Here is a 19,762-nt window from a genome sequence, read left to right on the forward strand (position 1 = left end):
GCATGAGGCATCAAAGGTCCCAAATTCAATCCCCAGCACCACCATAATCCAGAGTTGAGTAGTATTCTTCTTCTAGCGTTTGCCCTTCTTCCGTAGCCAGTCAACAGCGTCAGGTGAAAGCTGTCAGGAGCTGCTTGTTGCTGGCTTTGAAAGTGACTGGGATCCATGTGGATTCAGTCGGTTAGGAAGGATCATAAGTTTCCCCAATGAATGGGTACTCACGGGATGCACCACGAGAAGGTCGATCCAATGCAACCCTGTAGTACTCTGATAAAACATAAATAAGTAAATAAATAAAACTGTCACTTTAACTTTTGGGAGAGTAAAAGGGGGAAGAATTAAGTATGATTTAAAGGGAATAAATAACAAAGAAATTTAGAAGAGATGAGGGACAATAGTAAAGACTAGTTTTTCTCAGAGGTGGGGGAGCAAGATGATGAATTATTCACCCTGAAATTATTATGAATGATTATTATAATGATGAATTATTCACCAACTAATAGTGAGCGATTCTCCACCTGTTTCCCCTTTTTGCTTATTTTTTATTATATGATTTTTTATTTATAAAAAGGAAACTGACTAAATCATAGGATAGGTGGGGTACAACTTCACACAATTCCCACCACCAGAACTCTGTATCCCATCCCCTCCCCTGATAGCTTTCTTATTCTTTAGCCCTCTGATAATATGAACCCAAGGTAATTGTGAGATGCAGAAGGAGGAAGGTCTGGCTTCTGTAATTCCTTCCCCACTGAACATGGTCATTGATAGGTAGATTCATACTCCCAGCCTGCCTCTCTCTTTCCCTAGTGGGGAAGGCCTCTGGGGAAGCAGAGCTCCAGGATACATTGATGGAGTTTTCTGTGCAGGGAAGTCTGGTTGTTATGCTAGCATCTGGAACCTGGTGGTTGAAAAGAGAATTAAAAGCCAAACAAATTGTTGACCAATCATGAACCTAAAGGGTAGAATAGTGCAGATGAAGAGTTGGAGGGCCCTTCATTTTGTACATAGCTAGTATGCATATTTTAGTTATATTCCAAAAGGCCTGTGGCTATACTAGTGTTTTGTTTGTTTATTTGTTTGTTTTGCCTGAGATTACAGTGATGCAGAGGTCACATAGGCTCCTAAACTGAATATGGGCCCCAGATCACATCAAATTGATGTGGTTTACAGTCAACAATATTTATACACCTTTCCCATATTTGGGAGCTATTCTCTTCCCTGATCCAGTTTTCTGGTCCTTCTGCCAGCCCTGACACCACTCCCCAGACAATAATTAGGATCCACCTGCATATCAGGTTTCAAGCTGTTTCCACTTTTTAAAGGGTCATCATTGAACAACACATCTTAAAATGTTGAAAACCTCAAGTCCAAGTTTTGAGTATGACCCTTAATTTAAGTTCCCTAATGAGGTCAATTTCATTATTTTTCCTGTGATCTATATATTCACCCATGTTTTATTATACACACTTTACTGTTTGAGAGAATACTTTCCTTTTCAAAAGCATATACCACTGCACACTTTCAAGCAGGATGTCGGCATTGTTATTTAAGGCATGAAGAAAAAAAAAAACTAGCTCCTTTTAGAATTTTGAGGATTGTTTTGAAAATATGAGTTTAAAGGTGATCTCTCTAAAATTTTTTATTAGCTGAATGTGGAGGTCGTTTTAAAGGTGAATCATCAGGAAGAATTTTATCTCCTGGTTATCCCTTTCCATATGACAATAATCTGCGCTGCTTGTGGATGATTGAAGTAGATCCAGGAAACATTGTCAGGTAAGTGAATTTCATTTTCTCAGAATGATTAAGAAATCTAAACTCCCTAACAAGTTTCTGTAATATATATATATATATATATATATATATATATATATATATATATATATATATATCAGAATAAAGATTTTAAAAATTAGTTTAAGCTGGTACAGAAAGTTTTGATTATCATCTTTATAAAATATAAGTATTTGTTGGCATGATTGTTGATTTATAGGCCACACAGTAGCTCATCTATTCCCTCAAGAGTTATCTTTTCATTTTTATTTTGTTTTCAGTATTTTTATTTACTTACAATTGGATCGAAACAGAAATTGAGAGGAGAGGGAGAGAGACACCTGCATCCCTGCTTGACCACTTGTGAAGCTTTCCTCCTGCAGGTGGGAGCCTTGGGCTCAAACCAGATACTTGCATATGTTCTTTGTACTCTGTGCACTTAACCAGGTGTACCAATGCCTGGCACCCACTGTATTTTTTTCTTTCTACTTAATTTTTATTTGACAGTACAAAGAAAAATTGAAAGGGGATGGGGAAATAGAGAGGGGAAAGACAACTACAGACCTGCTTCACTGCTCATTAAGTGTCCCCCTGCAGATAGGGAGCAGGGTCTAAACCAGATCCTTGTGCATGATGATATATGTGCTTAACTAAGTGCAGCAACTCTGGGACCCCATAAATAAATAATTTTTAAAAGGATGGAACTTTATAACATTGGAATTTCAGACAAGCTTCTGGGATGGTAAAGGAAGTTGTAGGATTCATGCATTGCTTTTCAGATTACATGCTGAAAGGTGTAACCCCATGTTTGTTTAGATGTGGTATATACTAATCCATTGTTTTTGCAGACAATTTGTAGAACGTAGAATACAAAAGATCATCAATTTTCAATCTACTTTTCTTTAATATATAGATCATTTGTTGTTTAAGTATTTAGTTCTAGTGAACTTGAATATATTCAATTAAATGGAATTTTTTAAAATATTAAATAAAAGAACAACATACTGTAGTAATTTGAAACCCACATTTAAAGTTACACATACCAAAAATGAATATGATATGTATACATGGAGAATCAAATATGCTGATATGATTGGATTTCTTATTTGGCACTAACCACATAAAAGTTTCAGACATTGATTTTGTCTACATTAGACCTCAAACATAAGTGTAGTACTAGTAGTAGTGGTAGTAGTAGTAGTTAGTAGTTAGTAGTAGTAATAGTAGTAGTAGTTAGTAGAAGCAGTAGTAGTGATTAATGATTAACAAGATTGTAAGGTAACTGGGATACAGTTCCATACAGTTCCCACCACCAGAGTTCTGTATCCCATCCCCTCTATTTAAAAGCTGCCATATATATATATATATATATATATATATATATATATATATATTTAATTAATTAATTTATGTATATTCCCTTTTGTTGCCATTGTGGTTGCTATTGATATTGCCATTGTTGGATAGAACAGAGAGAAATTAAGAGAGAAGGGGAAGACAGAGAGGGGGTGAGAAAGATAGACACCTAATCATTTGTGAAGTTTGTTTAATTGTTTGTGAAGTGACTCCCCTGCAGGTGGGAGCTGGGGGCTGGAACCAGGATCCTTAGGCTGGCCCTTGCACTTTGTGCCACCTGTGTTTAACTCACTGTGCTACTGCCTGACTCCCAAAAAGTCCCCTATTCTTTATCCCTCTGGATATATGGACCAAATTCTTTATGGAATGCAGAAGGAGGAAGGTCTGGCTTTCTGTAATTGCTTCTCCATTGAACATGGATGTTGGCAGGTCAATTCTTAGCTCCAGCCTGTTTCTTTTTTTTTTTCCCTAGTGGGATAGGGCTCTGGAAAATGAGGTTCCAGGACACATTGGTGGGGTTGTCTGCCCAGGGAAGTCAGGATGGAATCCTAGAACCATCTGCAAATTGGTGGCCGAAAGGCAGTAAGATACAAGGCAAGGTAAATTGTTTAGTAAACAGGAACCAAACAGTAGGAATAGAGCAGATGAAATTAGTGATCTTCAGGTGGAAAGAAGCTAGGAAGTCAATTTTAAGTATTTTCCATGGGCCTATGACTTTAGTAATTTTAGTTTGAGCCTGATAGCTAAAATGCAGGTGGGGTAAAGGTATTATCTGAGAATATGGTGTCAGAGTTGAAAATAGGACTAGAAAGCTGAATGAGGGCAGAGAGTAGCTCTCAAATATGAAGAAAGTATATAAGTACCATTAACTCTAAACCCTATTGATCTGACCTAGGGCCCATATATATTCATATTTAGCACAAGAGTCTGTGTAACATCTGAATATCTGTCAGTCTGAGCTCACAGTCCATGGTCATAGCTAGGAATATTCTTTTTTTTTTTTTTTTAATTTAAGAAAGGATTAATTAACAAAACCATAGGGTAGGAGGGGTACAACTCCACACAATTCCCACCACCCAATCTCCATATCCCACCCCCTCCCCCGATAGCTTTCCCATTCTCTATCCCTCTGGGAGCATGGACCCAGGGTCATTGAGGGTTGCAGAAGGTAGAAGGTCTGGCTTCTGTAATTGCTTCCTCGCTGAACATGGGCGTTGACTGGTCGGTCCATACTCCCAGTCTGCCTCTCTCTTTCCCTAGTAGGATGGGTCTCTGGGGAAGCTGAGCTCCAGGACATATTGGTGGGGTCTTCAATCCAGGGAAGTCTGGCCGGCATCCTGATGACACCTGGAACCTGGTGACTGAAAAGAGAGTTAACATACAAAGCCAAACAAATTGTTGAGCAATCATGGACCCAAAGCTTGGAAAAGTGGAGAGGAAGTGTTAGGGAGGTACTCACTGCTAACTCTAGTATACTTCTGCTTTCTTACTTTGGTGCCATACTCCAAACTCAGTCAATTTCTGCTTTGCGTTTCTACTTCTTTTTTTTTTTTTACATGCATAACATTCCCCAGATTCCCATTTAGCAATACAACCCCCACTATTTCATTCATCATTTTTCATGGACCTGTATTCTCCCCACCCACCCACCCACCCCAGAGTCTTTTACTTTGGTGTAATACTCCAATTCCATTTCAGGTTCAACTTGTGTTTTCTTTTCTAATCTTGTTTTTCAACTTCGGCCTGAGAGTGAGATCATCCCATATTCATCCTTCTGTTTCTGACTTATTTCACTCAACATGATTTTTTCAAGGTCCATCCAAGATCGGCTGAAAACGGTGAAGTCACCATTTTTTACAGCTGAGTAGTATTCCATTGTGTATATATACCACAACTTGCTCAGCCACTCATCTGTTGTTGGACACCTGGGTTGCTTCCAGGTTTTGGCTATTACAAATTGTGCTGCTAAGAACATATGTGTACACAGATCTTTTTGGATGGATGTGTTGGGTTCCTTAGGATATATCCCCAGGAGGGGAATTGCAGGGTCATAGGGTAGGTCCATTTCTAGCCTTCTGAGAGTTCTCCAGACTGTTCTCCACAGAGGTTGGACCAATTGACATTCCCACCAGCAGTGCAGGAGGGTTCCTTTGACCCCACATCCTCTCCAGCATTTGCTGCTGTTACCTTTTCTGATGTGTGACATTCTCACAGGAGTGAAGTGATATCTCATTGTTGTCTTGATTTGCATTTCTCTGACAATCAGAAACTTGGAGCATTTTTTCATGTGTTTCTCGGCCTTTTGGATCTCTTCTGTGGTGAATATTCTGTCCAATTCCTCCCCCCATTTTTGGATGGGGTTATTTGTTGTCTTGTTGTTGAGTCTGGTAAGCTCTTTATATATGTTGGTTATTAAACTCTTATCTGATGTATGGCATGTAAAGATCTTCTCCCATTCTGTGAGGGGTCTCTTGATTTGGGTAGTGGTTTCTTTTGCTGTGAAGAAGCTTTTTAATTTGATGTAGTCCCATAGGTTTATACTTGCCTTAGTCTTCCTTGTAATTGGATTCGTTTCATTGAAAATGTCTTTAAAATTTATGCGGAAAAAAGTTCTGCCAATATTTTCCTCTAAGTATCTGATAGTTTCTGGTCTAACATCCAAGTCCTTGATCCACTTGGAATTTACTTTTGTATTTGGTGAAATACAGTGATTCAGCTTCATTCTTCTGCATGTTTCAACCCATTGTTTCCAACACCATTTGTTGAAGAGACTCTGCTTTCCCCATGTAATAGTCTGAGCCCCTTTGTCAAAGATTAGATGTCCATAGGTGTGGGGCCTCATTTCTGGGCTCTCAATTCTATTCCACTGGTCAGTGTGTCTGTTCATGTTCCAGTACCAAGCAGTTTTGATGACAATGGCCCTATAATATAGTTTGAGATCTGGGAGTGTGATGCCTTCAGTTCTGTTCTTTTTTCTCAAGATTGTTTTGGCAATTCTAGGCCTTTTCTGGTTCCAGATAAACATTTGTAGCATTTGTTCTATTCTCCTAAAAAATGTGCTTGGGATCTTGATGGGGATAGCATAGCTAGGAATATTCTAGGCTGCGTTGATTTCAGGATTAGTCTTCCTTGAGTGACAGATTAAACAGCTTTATAATATTTGCACATTTTTGTAGATGGTATAGACATTTTTCCACATTAATTCACTTTCCTTTTTCTCATAGCATGATAATGTGATTATTATGAATGGATAATTTTTTTTCTTGTCTAGTTTCATCACTGGACTCTGTGACTCCTGTACTCCTGGTGTTTTGTTTGTTTGTTTTCTTTTTCATATAAAAGAAATGTCTAAGATAGACATAGAAGAAAGACACCTCCAGCAACACTCCACCATAACTGGTGGGGACTTGGGATTTGAACCAGGGTCCTTATGATGCTAATGTGTACACTTTACTGGGTGTTCCACTGCCCAATACCATGAATGTTAATTTTTTTAAATGCTCTTTCTTTATGTGTTGAGGTTATGTAAGTTTTTCATATCTATCATTGCGATAAAGTATTTTGACTGATTTTTGAACATAAATTATTCTTGAATAAACTATTTGATTCTGATAAAAAATAGTTAAAACAAACTGAAACAGTTTTAAGTCTATTATGGACTCAGGAAACTCAGTTTACTGGTGACAATCCACTGGAAATTTTATTTCTATTGCATTTTTTTTTTTTCCTCCAGGGCTCAGTTCCTGCACTATGTATCCACTGCTCACAGTGGTCATTTCTCATTTTTATTTTTATTTGATAGAACAGAGAGAAATTGAGAGGGGAGGGAGATATAGAAAGAGGGAGAGAAAGATAAACACTTGCAGACCTGCTTCACCACTGGAAAGCATGCCACTCCCCCCCCCCCCCCCAGGCAGGGATCCAGGGTCTTGAACCAGGATCCTTGAGTGGGTCCCTGTACTTCATACTATATGAGCTTAACCCGGTGTTCTACTACCCAGGCCCCTTGACATATTGTATATTTCAGAGTGCCCAGTATATAAGAGATCATCTATTTCACTTTGTGTTTACATATTAAAATTCATGACACATAAAGGGATATATACCTAAAACTTCTGCAGCTTAAAAAGCTGATAATCTCCCCTGATTTGGTCCCCTACAATAAATAGTACATTTATCCACACCAAAAAAACTAATTTATACCAATAAAGAATAAAAATCACTATGGGTATGTAGCTCTTTACAAAAATTAATTTTTCATCTGATAGAATGGAAGTAGTATCTAATAAAACCTAAATGAATATTTAATTATTTAGAGTCAAATCTGTGTTTAAGATAATCAGATTGAAATACATGGTCCTATGGTTCTTCCACAGCTTACAATTCCTTGCGTTTGACACGGAAGCATCACATGATATACTCCGAGTGTGGGATGGCCCGCCAGAAAATGAAATGCTCTTAAAGGAAATTAGCGGATCTCTTATACCTGAAGGAATCCATAGTACTCTCAACATAGTAACCATCCAGTTTGACACTGATTTTTATATCAGCAAATCTGGATTCGCAATTCAGTTTTCAAGTGAGTCATTATTTTACTTATTATGTATACCAGTAGAATGCTGTTGGATAGCGTTGCTAACTTTATTGTTTAAAATTTTCGTCTAAGAAGTTAGTGATCTAGGGGGTTGGGTGGTGGCGCATCTGGTTAAACACACAGGCAAGGAGGGATAGAGAATGGGAAAGCTATCAGGGGAGGGGGGGTTATGGAGATTGGGTGGTGGGAATTGTGTGGAGTTGTACCCCTCCTACCTTATGGTTTTGTTAATTAATCCTTTCTTAAATAAAAATTTAAAAAAAGAAAGAAAAAGAAAAGGAGAGACACCACAAAACTACCCCAGCACTTGTGAAACTTTCCCCATGCAAGTGCATCCATGTAGTGGCCAGAGGCTTAGAATTGAGTTCTCTGGAATAGTGGTACCATGTGCAGTATCCTAGCCCCAAAATGTCAGTTTTACTGGTTATATTTTTATTGGAATTTTATTTTTTGTTTTGTTTGATTTTTTTATTGACTTAATAGATTATGAAAGAAGTATGATTCTTTATCGCTCCAACCACCGAAGTTTTGTGTCCCCAGCCTTTCCAACAGTTTTCCCAAGGTCATAGTTAATGGTTTGACTATCTTTTCTTCTTTTTTCAAGTTTAACTGTTCTACTTGTCTAGATTCCATTTATGAATGAAATCATCTTGTCCTTCACTTTCTTATCTAATTAATTAGTAACAACCAAATACAATGCCATCCATTTAGTCCCAAAAGATACATTATTGTCATATTTGTTTAATTTCTGTGTAATACTCCATTGAGTATATATTTCACGGCCTTTTTTTTTTTATTCGTAAGACATAAATTAGTGATTTTTTTTTGTTTGTTCATTGTTAAAAAAGTTTTTTTTTACTCTAATTCTATAAAGGTTCCTCATAGATTTTTTTTTTCTACCTGATATTTTAAACCTTTAATCAATAAAAAGAAAAGTCAGGGGGTCGGGTGGTGGCGCAGTGGATTGAGCGCATGTGGCGCAGAGCGCAGGGACCGGCTTAAGGATCCCGGTTCGAGCCCCCGGCTCCCCACCTGCAGGGGAGTCGCTTCACAGGCGGTGAAGCAGTTCTGCAGGTGTCTATCTTTCTCTCCCCCTCTCTGTCTTCCCCTCCTCTCTCCATTTCTCTCTGTCCTATCCAACAACGAATTGCGTCAACAAGGGCAATGATAATAACCACAAGGAAGCTACAACAAGGGCAACAAAAGGGGGGAAAAAGATGGCCTCCAGGAGCGGTGGATTCATGGTGCAGGCACTGAGCCCAGCAATAACCCTGGAGGAGGAAAAAAAAAAAAAAAAAGAAAAGTCAGGTACAGGAGAAGCACATATGCCATTTGGGTAAAGCTATCTGACCCCATGAGGAAATTTATGCCCATTTTTGTCCACTTCCTATAGTTTACTATAATTTCCATTTAAAAAGCCCTTCACCTCCTTTGTTAGATTTATTCTTAGGTATTTTATTTGGGCGAGGGAGTTCAATTGTAAATTGAATCACTTCCTCTAATCCCTTCCCCTCTGACATCTTTTGTGTATAGAAGTTCCACTGATTATATAAGTATTGACTTTGTAACCAGTTAATTTATTGAATTTACTGATGGTTTTTAATTGTTTCTAAGAAGAATTTGTGGTGTCTTTTAGGTATAACAGCTTATCATCTGCAAATAACATTTTAACTTCTTCCTTCCCAGTATGAATTCTTTTGATATCTCTTTCATTCTTGACTACACTGACAAGGAATTCTAGGATGATATTGGATAGGAATGGCAAGAGTGTACATCCTTGTCTAGTTTCTGATTTTTAATATCAGATTTTCCCCCATTTCCCTCATCATACATTGAGTATGATGTTAGCCATAGGTTTGTCATATATAGCATTTATTATGTTGAAGAATTTTTTTCCAGTCCAGATTTCTTGAGGGTCTATATCATAAATGAGTGCTGGAAATTGTCAAATATATTTTCTGCATCAGTTGATATGACCATGTGATTTTTGTCTTTCTTTTGGTTGATTGACTTGCAAATATTGAGCCATCTCTATTTCCCAGGGATGAATCCCACTTGATCTGGGTAAATTATTGTCTTAATATATTGTTGGATTTGATTAGCCGTTTTTTTTTCGTTTTTTAAAAATTTAGTTATTATAGGATAGAAACAGAATTTGAGAGGGAGAGATATATAGAGAGAAAGACCTGCAAGGCGGTGCTAGTCAGGGCAATTTACTTTTACTTTCACATGTTTGAGAAGATCTGTGTTTACCCCTGATATTTAAAGGATAATTTTGCAGGGTAGAGTACCCACGGTTGGCAGTTTTTATCTTTTAGTATATCGTTGCACTCTCTCTTTGAGTATATCTTTCAACTCTCTCTTTCCCTCTTGGGTTTGCAGTGAAATGTCTGAGGAAAGACTTATATTCTACTTTTGTCACATCTTTCCTTTGTCTAGTAACCTGCCATCTTTTTGTCATTGAGTTTTGCCAGTTTTACAATGATGTGTCTTGGTGTTGGTCATTTTGCAATCAGGAACCTGGTGTTTGCTTTGCTCCTGGATTTCTATGTCCTGACTATTGCCCCTCTGAGGAAAAATTTCTATTGTAATTTCCTTGAATATGGTTTATGTTTCCTTCACCCAGTCTTCTCCTAAGGAATTCCTGTCACTTTTACATTTCACCTTTGGATGGAGTATGCTATTTCACAAAAATTTGCTTTATTCTTCCTAACGCTTTTTTCTTCACCACTTTTAAATTGACCGAGTGAGTTCATTGTATCTTATGAACCAGATATTTTATTCTTTGAATGATTGATTCTACTTCCTAAGCCTCCTACCTGAGCCTGTGATGCATTCAAAGTGTCTCTCACACCTTGCAACACTGTTTGAAGTTTTTCTTTCTTACTTCCTAAATCCTTAGTAAACTCTGTTATGAGTCTTTCTTTCAAGCTTCTTCTTTTTGTTGTTGTTGTTGTTCTTGGATAGGACAGAGAGTAATGGAGAGAAGAGGGAAAGGCAGAGGGGGAGAGAGAGATGGACACCTGCAGACCTGCTTCACTGCTTGTGAAGCGACTTCCCTGCAGGTAGGGACTTTTTGTTTTTTTAAAGGGATAGTTTTCTTTATTTCTTTTTTTAAATATTTATTTATTTGTTCCCTTTTTTGTTGTTCTTTTGTTGTTGTAGTTATTATTGTTGTTGTTATTGGTGTTGTCGTTGTTGGGTAGGACAGAGAGAAATGGAGAAAAGAGGGGAAGACAGAGGGGGAGAGAAAAATAGACACCTGCAGACCTGCTTCACTGCTTGTGAAGCGACTCCCATGCAGGTGGGGAGCCGGGGGCTCTAACTGGGATCCTTATGCCGGTTCTTGCATTTTGTGCCACCTGCGCTTAACCTGCTGCGCTACCACCAGACTCTCTTTCAAGCTTCTTAGATGCTTAATGAACTCTGAAGTTCTTCTTTCATGTTTTCTAATTTCTTAGTGAACTCTGGAGTTCTTCTTTTATGTTTCTTAATTTCTTAAGTGAAATTCATGAATTAATTTTCCATGTTAAACTTATGTTATTGGATAACTTTCATAATGAGCTTTCTATATTCTTTCTTTCATAGGTCTTCCAGGTCCTTCTGTTACATTTCTATCTATAATATATGTCATTTTGGGGATTTTATTTAATTCTCTACTGTTACATACACATTTAGCATTTTTTATTGTTATTCCAACAGGTGCTGCTATTATGATTACTGGACTTTTCTTTGTTTATATATCAAGTGGTGGGGCATGATGGATAGGATTGTTTTTCTTGTTATTTTCTTGAGGTATTTCTATACTTTGTGCTTTGTGTTGTGTATATACAGGGCGTCTCTATAGACTGTATTCAAACCTCAGCGCTCACTGTGAAGTAGCGCTATTTCATTATCTGCCAGCTGCCAGCAATCTGTTTACCTTCCTATATGTTTGCCTTAGTTCCAGGACAGATGACACAGTGTCGTCATCAGATATTTTCGCTGACACTGTGGTGTGTCCTTGTCAGCATTTCAGTGCACTGACTCCCCTGAAGTCATAGGTTAAAACCCAAAGGTTTCCTGCTCTCACAGCCATCACTAGGTGCAGCTAAGTAGAGCTAAAATGAAACCATCAGCTGCCAGCACTCTTAACTTCTGTGTGTCTGATTTTTAAGTCTATACACCCTGACCATGTGTTAGCACCCATCTGAGGCTATAATGCTTCTATGGATGTCTCAGCTATAGTTTGATGAAGTTTGCTAAGTTCAATAGTTGTCATTTCTTGTTATTTGAGAGAAGTGTTTCTGTGTCAGCTATTACTCTATGACCACACGTCCCAGAACTCCTGCTTTTATTTTTCTTCTATTAAAGAACTTAGCTACTTATTCAAAGGTATCTAAAAATTTAAATCTACTTTTAAGTTAAACTTTGCCCATAGTAATAAAATGTCCTTTGTTGCTAGCAATTGCGAGTGATCATGGCTTAATTCTATTTACTTTTATGGCACAAAGTAGCTACCTATTTATTGCTCTGTTGAAGTGATTTTGATTTAATGACTGGAGAAAATGAATGAAAAATTAAAAGATTTAAGTTCCCTATCTTTGTTTTCATTGTTAACATCCATTACTTATTTTTGATATAATTATTTAGTGAATATTTTAACTGTTTGGTCTTAAACAATCTTACTAGCAGATGTGTACCATTGTCTACTGAAAAATATTGCAAAACAATATTCTTCATATGTATATGAATTCAAGTATTTTTAATCTTTATTTATTGAATAGAGACAGCCAGAAATTGAGAGGGTAGGGGAAGATAGAGCAGGAAAGAGAAGGAGAGATATCTGAATACCTGCTTTACTGCTTACAAAACTTTCCCCCTATGGGTAGGGATTAGGGGTTCAAACCTGCAACTTTGCTCATTCTAATATGTGCATTCAGCCAGGTGCACCATCACTGATGCCCCAAATTCACGCCTTTTCTCTGTACTTGCTGACTTTGGTTGCCTGATTTAAACATTTGAGGCTGAGCTTTCTAACTCAAATAAAAATAGTAATATTTATCTCCTAAATAGATTATCTGAATGTAGTATAATCATGGATGCACAAAATTTGGAATGCAGTATATCTTTGAATCCCAGTGAATTGTTGTCTCATATATATATATGGGTGTGTATGTGTGTGTATACATATATGTATACATATATGTATGTGTATATATGTACACACATATATATAACTAAAACTGAAATTCTTTGACAAAGTAGAAAAAACATGAAGGACTTTTGACATAACTTTCTGCAAAATACATCTTTTTAAGTGAACAATTGAGCATTAACATTAAATAATTAACTTGTCAAACGTTTTGTTCATGGTACATATTTCTTTGACATAATTTACTATCATAAATTAATTATCTGTATTATATAAATAAAACAGGTGGGGAACATTGTGTCATCACCCCATTTTCAAAATAAATTTACTAAGGTCAGAAAACAAGGTCCTACCATTAGCAGATGCTGGAACCATTATTGAAACTCATGTGTCTGAAAAGAACTTAACACCATGTCTGGTGTGTAATAAATGCTTAGTAATTTCACTATTATTATGCTATCAGTATAATGAATATTAAAATAAAATAAATATTGTATTTAAATGCTACTAGTTCAAATGAAGTTATGCAATTTAATCTAACTTATCCACCAGATTATATTTTCAAATAACATATCTAGTCATTCTTTCCAAAAAGGAGGTGTTGTATACACATGAAGCAGTGAGGGGAATTAAGGATGGCATAAGTATGTGAAAGTTCATTTAGAAAGGGAATTGCTTCTAAGTAGTCACTTTATACTGTGGAGGAGAGTAAAGCAGAACTGAAGTGAGATTATTTTTTCAAAAGCATGTAATGTTCAAAGTAAACAGGAATCTTAAAAATGCTAATGGACCTGATTGCAGATAAGTATGCCATTACAAATTTAGTTTGCTTGTCAATTGAGACATCAGGGCCTAACCTAAACCCTTTTCAGTAGATCTATCTCATATTACCCATTTACATATTCATTCATTCATTCATTCTAGGAGTATAGAGTCAATATTAAGCATATTTATCTTCAATTACTTCTCAAATATACCATTCAGTCATACAGAATTATCCCACTTTTATAATAAATGCATTCTCTCCACCTCTCTCTTTCTCTCTTTCTCTCTGTCACTTTCATTGTCTAAAATTTTTCTCACCTTGATGCTAGTCGTTCGAACGACTTTCAGATTGTTTTCAGACTCACAACAAACTGCCCTTTTTTTCTTTTATTTTGTGGAACTGGAGTCTCAGACATATGTGATTTCACTGTTACAAGCCACATTTTATTCAGACAGAAAAAAGAGCAACAGGAAGAAGGAAAGAAGTGACAATATCAGAGCTTCCCCCAGGTGCCTTAGCACTTCCCATGGGGTGTAGGAGTTCAAACGTAGATCGCAGGAATGATAAGGCTTCTACCATACTTGGTGAGCTATTGCTAGAGTAATCAAATCTCTCTTTAGGAAAGACATTGTAGCCTGTTCTCCCAGGAACCAATTCTTTATTTTTTTTTTCTGGTAAAGAAGAAAATAATATTTATTAACTCACTGTCCTAAAATGTTTTATGTGTTCTCTTCAAATATATCATGGGTTCCTTTGTCTTTTTAAATTCTTATCAGATAAAGTATTGTTTAGGATGATCTATAATTTATTGTCCAAATACAATATTTATTAAGAGTAAAAAGGCGACTATTAACAATTAGTCTGAACAGCAGGTGTGAGCTAGTAGTCATAGACAAATTAGGATATATAGTCACTCTAATTAAATCTGACATTTTTTTTCCTGCCCATTGTCCTCACCAACACAATGCTAATTCCACATTTGAGCAAATAGCTGTTGTTTATTGAATGATGCCTAGTGAATTAAAAAAAAAAATGCACATCAGTACTATAGCAGTGCAGTCTGTATCAATTAAACACCAACAATGAGAACTATTTCACTGAATTTAATGCGTAGTGGATTTAACTGAAATGTAGGTCTCACACAACTTCGTAATCAATGTCAAGCTGCTATTGGCAGTCCCATGCCTTCTATTTCATGATCTATTCATTTTTATTAATTTTTTTGTAGGCTGTCATTTTGCCTCTTGGTAATACAGTGTGCAAGGCACTTTTGCTTAATCAGAGCTACTTAAGTCTGACATTGCTACCTCATGCTGTCCTAAACAGTGTCCTTGGTTCTCAGCAGTTAGCCTCTGTATCCCCTGCTTAGATTTGTAATGTGCCTGTCTTGTTTCATTCTGGCTCCTCCGAGAGGACGTCTTTAAGTATCCTGCTGTCTTTCATTCACAGAATAGTTGATTTTTGACACAGCAGTTTCTATGCCCTTCAATCTTTGACCTTTCCACTTAGAATCTAATCATGCTGGGTAATACAAAACACCAAGATTCATAGGTTATATTGTTGAAAATTCTTAAGGAAATGGACCTCTCATCCAGTAAGAGGCTGATGTCTCCCAGTCTTGAATGATTGCATGGTGCCTCTGCCTTTGTTCATATTCTCGTGACCACATCTGCCTTTCTGTAACAGCCTCTCATTTCATTATCCCTTCTGCCAGGCTTTCTGTATGTTCCCACCTGACTGGTGTGTTTTGTTTGCTTGTTTAATACCAATTGGATGTCACACCTTTGTTTAAAGTTTTTCAAAGACTACATGGCTCTACATTTAAAAATGTTAGAAAGCCATGGAATGACTTTCCTGGTAGAGTGTCTATGTTATCATGCATGAGGAGCTAGGTTCAGACTCCTAGTTCCCTCCTGCGGTGGGGAAGCTTCATGAGTGGTGGGGCAGAAGAGCAGATACCTCTCTTCTCTCTGTCTAATTTCTCTATCTGTGTGGCTTACCCTCTATCAAAAGAAAGAAGGAAAGAGAGAAAGAATGACTGAAAGAGAGAAAGAAGGAAAGAGAGAGAGAAAGGAAAGAAAGAAGGAACAAAGGGAGGAAGAAAAGAAAGAATGGAGGGAGGGGGCCTCCAGGAGTAGTAGTATTGAAATGCAGTTTCTGAGCTCTTAGCCATAGTGTACTCTTCAGTAAAATATATCTCCCAGCCCAAGGTTTGTTAACTTATTTATTTAATTTTGTGAGAAATAGAGTAGTGAGGGAAGAAGAGAGATAAATGAGACTACTACTACTCAGTTCAGGAATTTAAGTTCATCCTTTACACTGAGTTTTGTCCCAGCTTCAATTTTTTAATGCTAATAAGCACTATTATTGGTAATTAGTGAAAAGATTCTAAGTGTTAGTTTTTTTAGGTCTCCACTTTGTATGTAGTGTCTGAGTTATATCCACAATGCTCAAAACAGTTATAGTATATGGATAAGTATGAGTAACAAGTACTGACAACAAAGTTGGAAAACTCTTAGCTAAACTCATTAAAAAAATAAAAAACAGGGACTGGGTTCAAGTAAATTGAAAAGGGAAGAAATCAGAATAAATACCACAGAAATCTAAAATATCATGTGAAGCTTCTATGAAAGAATATATATGTGTGTGTGTGTGTGTGTGTGTGTGTGTGTGTGTGTGTGTGTGTGTATGTATCTACCACTAATTTTGAGAATTGTGAAGAGATGAATAAGTTCTCAGGAACATATAGCCTTCCACGACTGAATCAGGAGCAACTAGAAAATATGAATAAGGGGGTGAGTGGTGGTGCACTTGGTTGAGCGGACCTTACAATGCACAAGGACCTGTGTTCGAATCCCAGGTCCCTACTTTCAGGTGGAAAGCTTTTTGAATGGTGAAGCAGTGCTGCTGGTCTCTCTCTCTCTCTCTCTCTCTCTCTCTCTCTCTTTCTCTCTCTACCACCCCTTCCCCATTGATTTTTGACAGTCTCTATCCAATAAATAAAGAAAATAAATTTAAAAAAACTATGAATAAAAGCAATTACAAGGAGAGATTCTGAAATAGTTATCCAAGACTCTCCGATAACAGAAGTCCAGGAGAGGCAGTTATGCCAATGAATTTTGAAAAAATTTCAAAGAGGAAATATTTGAAGCTCTTTCAAGAATTAGCAATACAGGAGGAGTACTCCTAACACCTAAGAAGTCAATGTCACCCTGACACCAAAGGAGAAAAGAGACAGAGAAATACAGTCACCTATATCTCTAAATATAGATCTCAATATAGATCTCAATCTCTAGCATCTCAATCTCTATCATAAAATACTAGCAAACCTGGTGGTGTACCTGTCAAGTGCACATTGGCATGTTTAAGGAACCAGGTTTAAATCTGTGCCCTCCATCTGCAGGAGGACTACTCATAAGCGGTAAAGTAGGCCTGAATATGTCTATACTTATCTCTCCTGATCTGTCTCCCTCTCTCCTCTCAATTTTTCTTTGTCCTATTTAATAAAAATAGGAAGAAAAAAAGTAAGGACTTGTACATCACAACCAACTAGAATCTACCCCAGGCATCGAAGCTGGTTCAATATATGAACATCAAGAAACATTCTTCACATTAACAACACGAGAACTGAAACAGCATAAGTATATTTTAAAAGATACAGATAAATACTTTTGACAGGATCTAGCATCCCTTCATGAAGATAATGTGAAAAATAATTATGTTTGCTGGAGAATTCATCAATCAGGTCAAGTCCATATATAGTATGCCCACAGCAAACAATATGTTCAATAGAGAAAAGCTCTTCCTCTTGGAGCAGGTATAAGAAATAGCTATTCCAATCAAGTCAAGTCCATATATAGTATGCCCACAGCAAACGATATACTCAACAGAGGGAAGCTCTTCCTCTTGGAGCAGGTATAAGAAATAGCTATTTGGGGCCAGGTGGTGGCGCACCTGGTTGAGTGCACATGTTAGAATGCACAAGGATCCAGGTTCAAGCCCCTGGTTCCCCACCTGCAGGGTGAAAGCTTTGTGAATGCTGAAGCAGGGCTGCAGGTGTCTCTCTGCTTCTCTCCCTCTCTATCATCCCCTTCCCTCTCAATTTCTGACTGTCTCTATCCAATAAATAAAGATAATAAAGAAATTTAAAAAAAAAAAGAAATAGCTATTCACTGCCACTATTACTATTTCTCAGTCTTTGGAACTCCTAGCCATCCCAATAAGATGAGTGAAAGGAATAAAAGGGATAGAGATTGGAAAAAAAGTAAAGTCATCACTGTTCATATGTGATATGACAGTATATATAGCAAATCCAAGAATCCAGCATAAAATCCCTAGAAATTATTAGGTGTTATTGTAAGATGGCAAACTACAAGATTAACATACAAAACTCAGTACCATTCTTCTATGCAAATAGTAAGCCATAAGGAGGAGAAATACAAAATTCTACCTTTTAATGTAACAGCAAAAACAATTAGGTATCTATAAATAAGTTTAACAAAGAAGGTAAAATGCCTGTACACTGAATATTTTGAGTCACTACTAAGAGAAATAGAAAAAGACACAAGTGGAAAGATATCCCATGTTCATAGATTTGACGTTAAATGATAATCAGGATCCATTTCTAGCCTAGTTCTCCAGGTAGCTCTACTTATTTTAATAGGTAAATCTCTAGTATATGAGTACTACATTTTCTTACAACTCATTATCTTTTGTCTTTCAGACTTAGGAAAGTTTTCAATTTGGAACCACACTTTTACAAAATAAACCAAAATACCTTCCTTGAAGTCTTTTGAAAATAGAAACTTTAAACTTGGTTGTTTTGCCTTAAAAACTGAAGGAAAAAAATTAATGAAAATCCTTAATTATTAAAGTGCTAACATTCTTCAACTTTAGAAAATTTTGGTGAATTATATTTACTGAGAACAAAGTTTGAAAACAGAAGCAGCCATAGCAAATATCCTTTGGGATAAATGTCAACAGAACAATGAAATAATATTACAGGGGGGCCAAGTGGTGGTGAACCTGGTTAAGCACACATAGTGCTAAGTAGAAAGACCTGCACAAGGAGCCTAGTTTGAACCTTCGCTCCCCACCTGCACAGGGAACACTTCACAAGCTGTGAAGCAGGTCTACAGATGCCTCATCTTTCTCTCCCTTTATATCTCGCCCTGTCCTCTCAATTCCTCTCTGTTCTATTCAATAAAATGGAAAAAAAAAAAAAAAAAGGGCTGCCTGGAGCAGTGGATTATAGTGCAGGCTTGTCAGGAATATAGGTTATAGTTTTCTTTTCCGGCAAAGTTTTTTTCTGTGTTGGAAATCAAGCTGATGTTAACCTCACAGAACATGTTTGGAAGTGTTTGCTTCTCTTCAATTTTCTGGAGTTGATTGAGAAGAATTGGGAATTGGTGCGAGCTATTTTTTGAAAGTCTTATAGAATTCATTAATAAAGCCATTTGGGTCTGAACTTTTATGCTTGGAAATTTTTTTGATAACTGATTCAGATTCTATATAAGGGATTGGCTTGTTTAAGCTATCTACTTCTTGAGTTAGGCTTGACAGGTGATATGCTTTTAGAAATGCATCCATCTTTTCTAGGTTGTCCAATTTATTTTCGTAGAGATGTTAATAATATTCACATATGATTCTTAGTATGTCCCCATATTCAGTTGTAATTTCATCTCTCTCATCCCTGATTATTTTTATCATAGCTTTCTCTCTTTTGTTTTTGTAAGTCTAACCTATGGCTCACCTATTTTATTTATCCTTTCAAAGTAAGATGTGAGAGAGAGAGAAAAGAAAGAAGGAAGGAAGGAAGGAAGGAAGGAAGGAAGGAAGGAAGGAAGGAAGGAAGGAAAGAGAAAGGAAGGAAGGAAGGGAAGAAGGAAGAAAAGAAGGAAGATAAGACTCCAGGAACATGGGTATAATACAGGCACTTGGGTAAATTAATATTTTGGATTGTCTTTCTGGATTCAATTTCATTAATTTCTGCTCTGATTTTTTCAAACTATTTTTTTTTATTATTTCATTCCCCCTTGATGACTTTTGGGTATCTTTGTTGCTCATTTCTCATTGACATACTTATGACGTTAGGTAGCTTAATTGAGATCTTCACTGTTTAGTTAATATGGACCTGTGT

The 19,762-nt window shown here is 36.8% G+C and overlaps 1 protein-coding gene across 1 annotated transcript in view; it reads left to right on the forward strand.

The window, feature by feature from the left end:
• Positions 1-19,762, forward strand: part of CSMD3 (CUB and Sushi multiple domains 3) — a 1,712,448-nt gene that overhangs the window by 1,060,137 nt on the left and 632,549 nt on the right. Inside the window, exons 26-27 of the mRNA XM_060195764.1 lie at positions 1,650-1,776; positions 7,506-7,708. Coding sequence (XP_060051747.1) covers positions 1,650-1,776; positions 7,506-7,708 — 330 coding nt within the window. The remainder of the gene's footprint in view (positions 1-1,649; positions 1,777-7,505; positions 7,709-19,762) is intronic.

This window comes from Erinaceus europaeus, chromosome 1 (assembly GCF_950295315.1).
Source record: "Erinaceus europaeus chromosome 1, mEriEur2.1, whole genome shotgun sequence".
NCBI lineage: Eukaryota > Metazoa > Chordata > Mammalia > Eulipotyphla > Erinaceidae > Erinaceus > Erinaceus europaeus.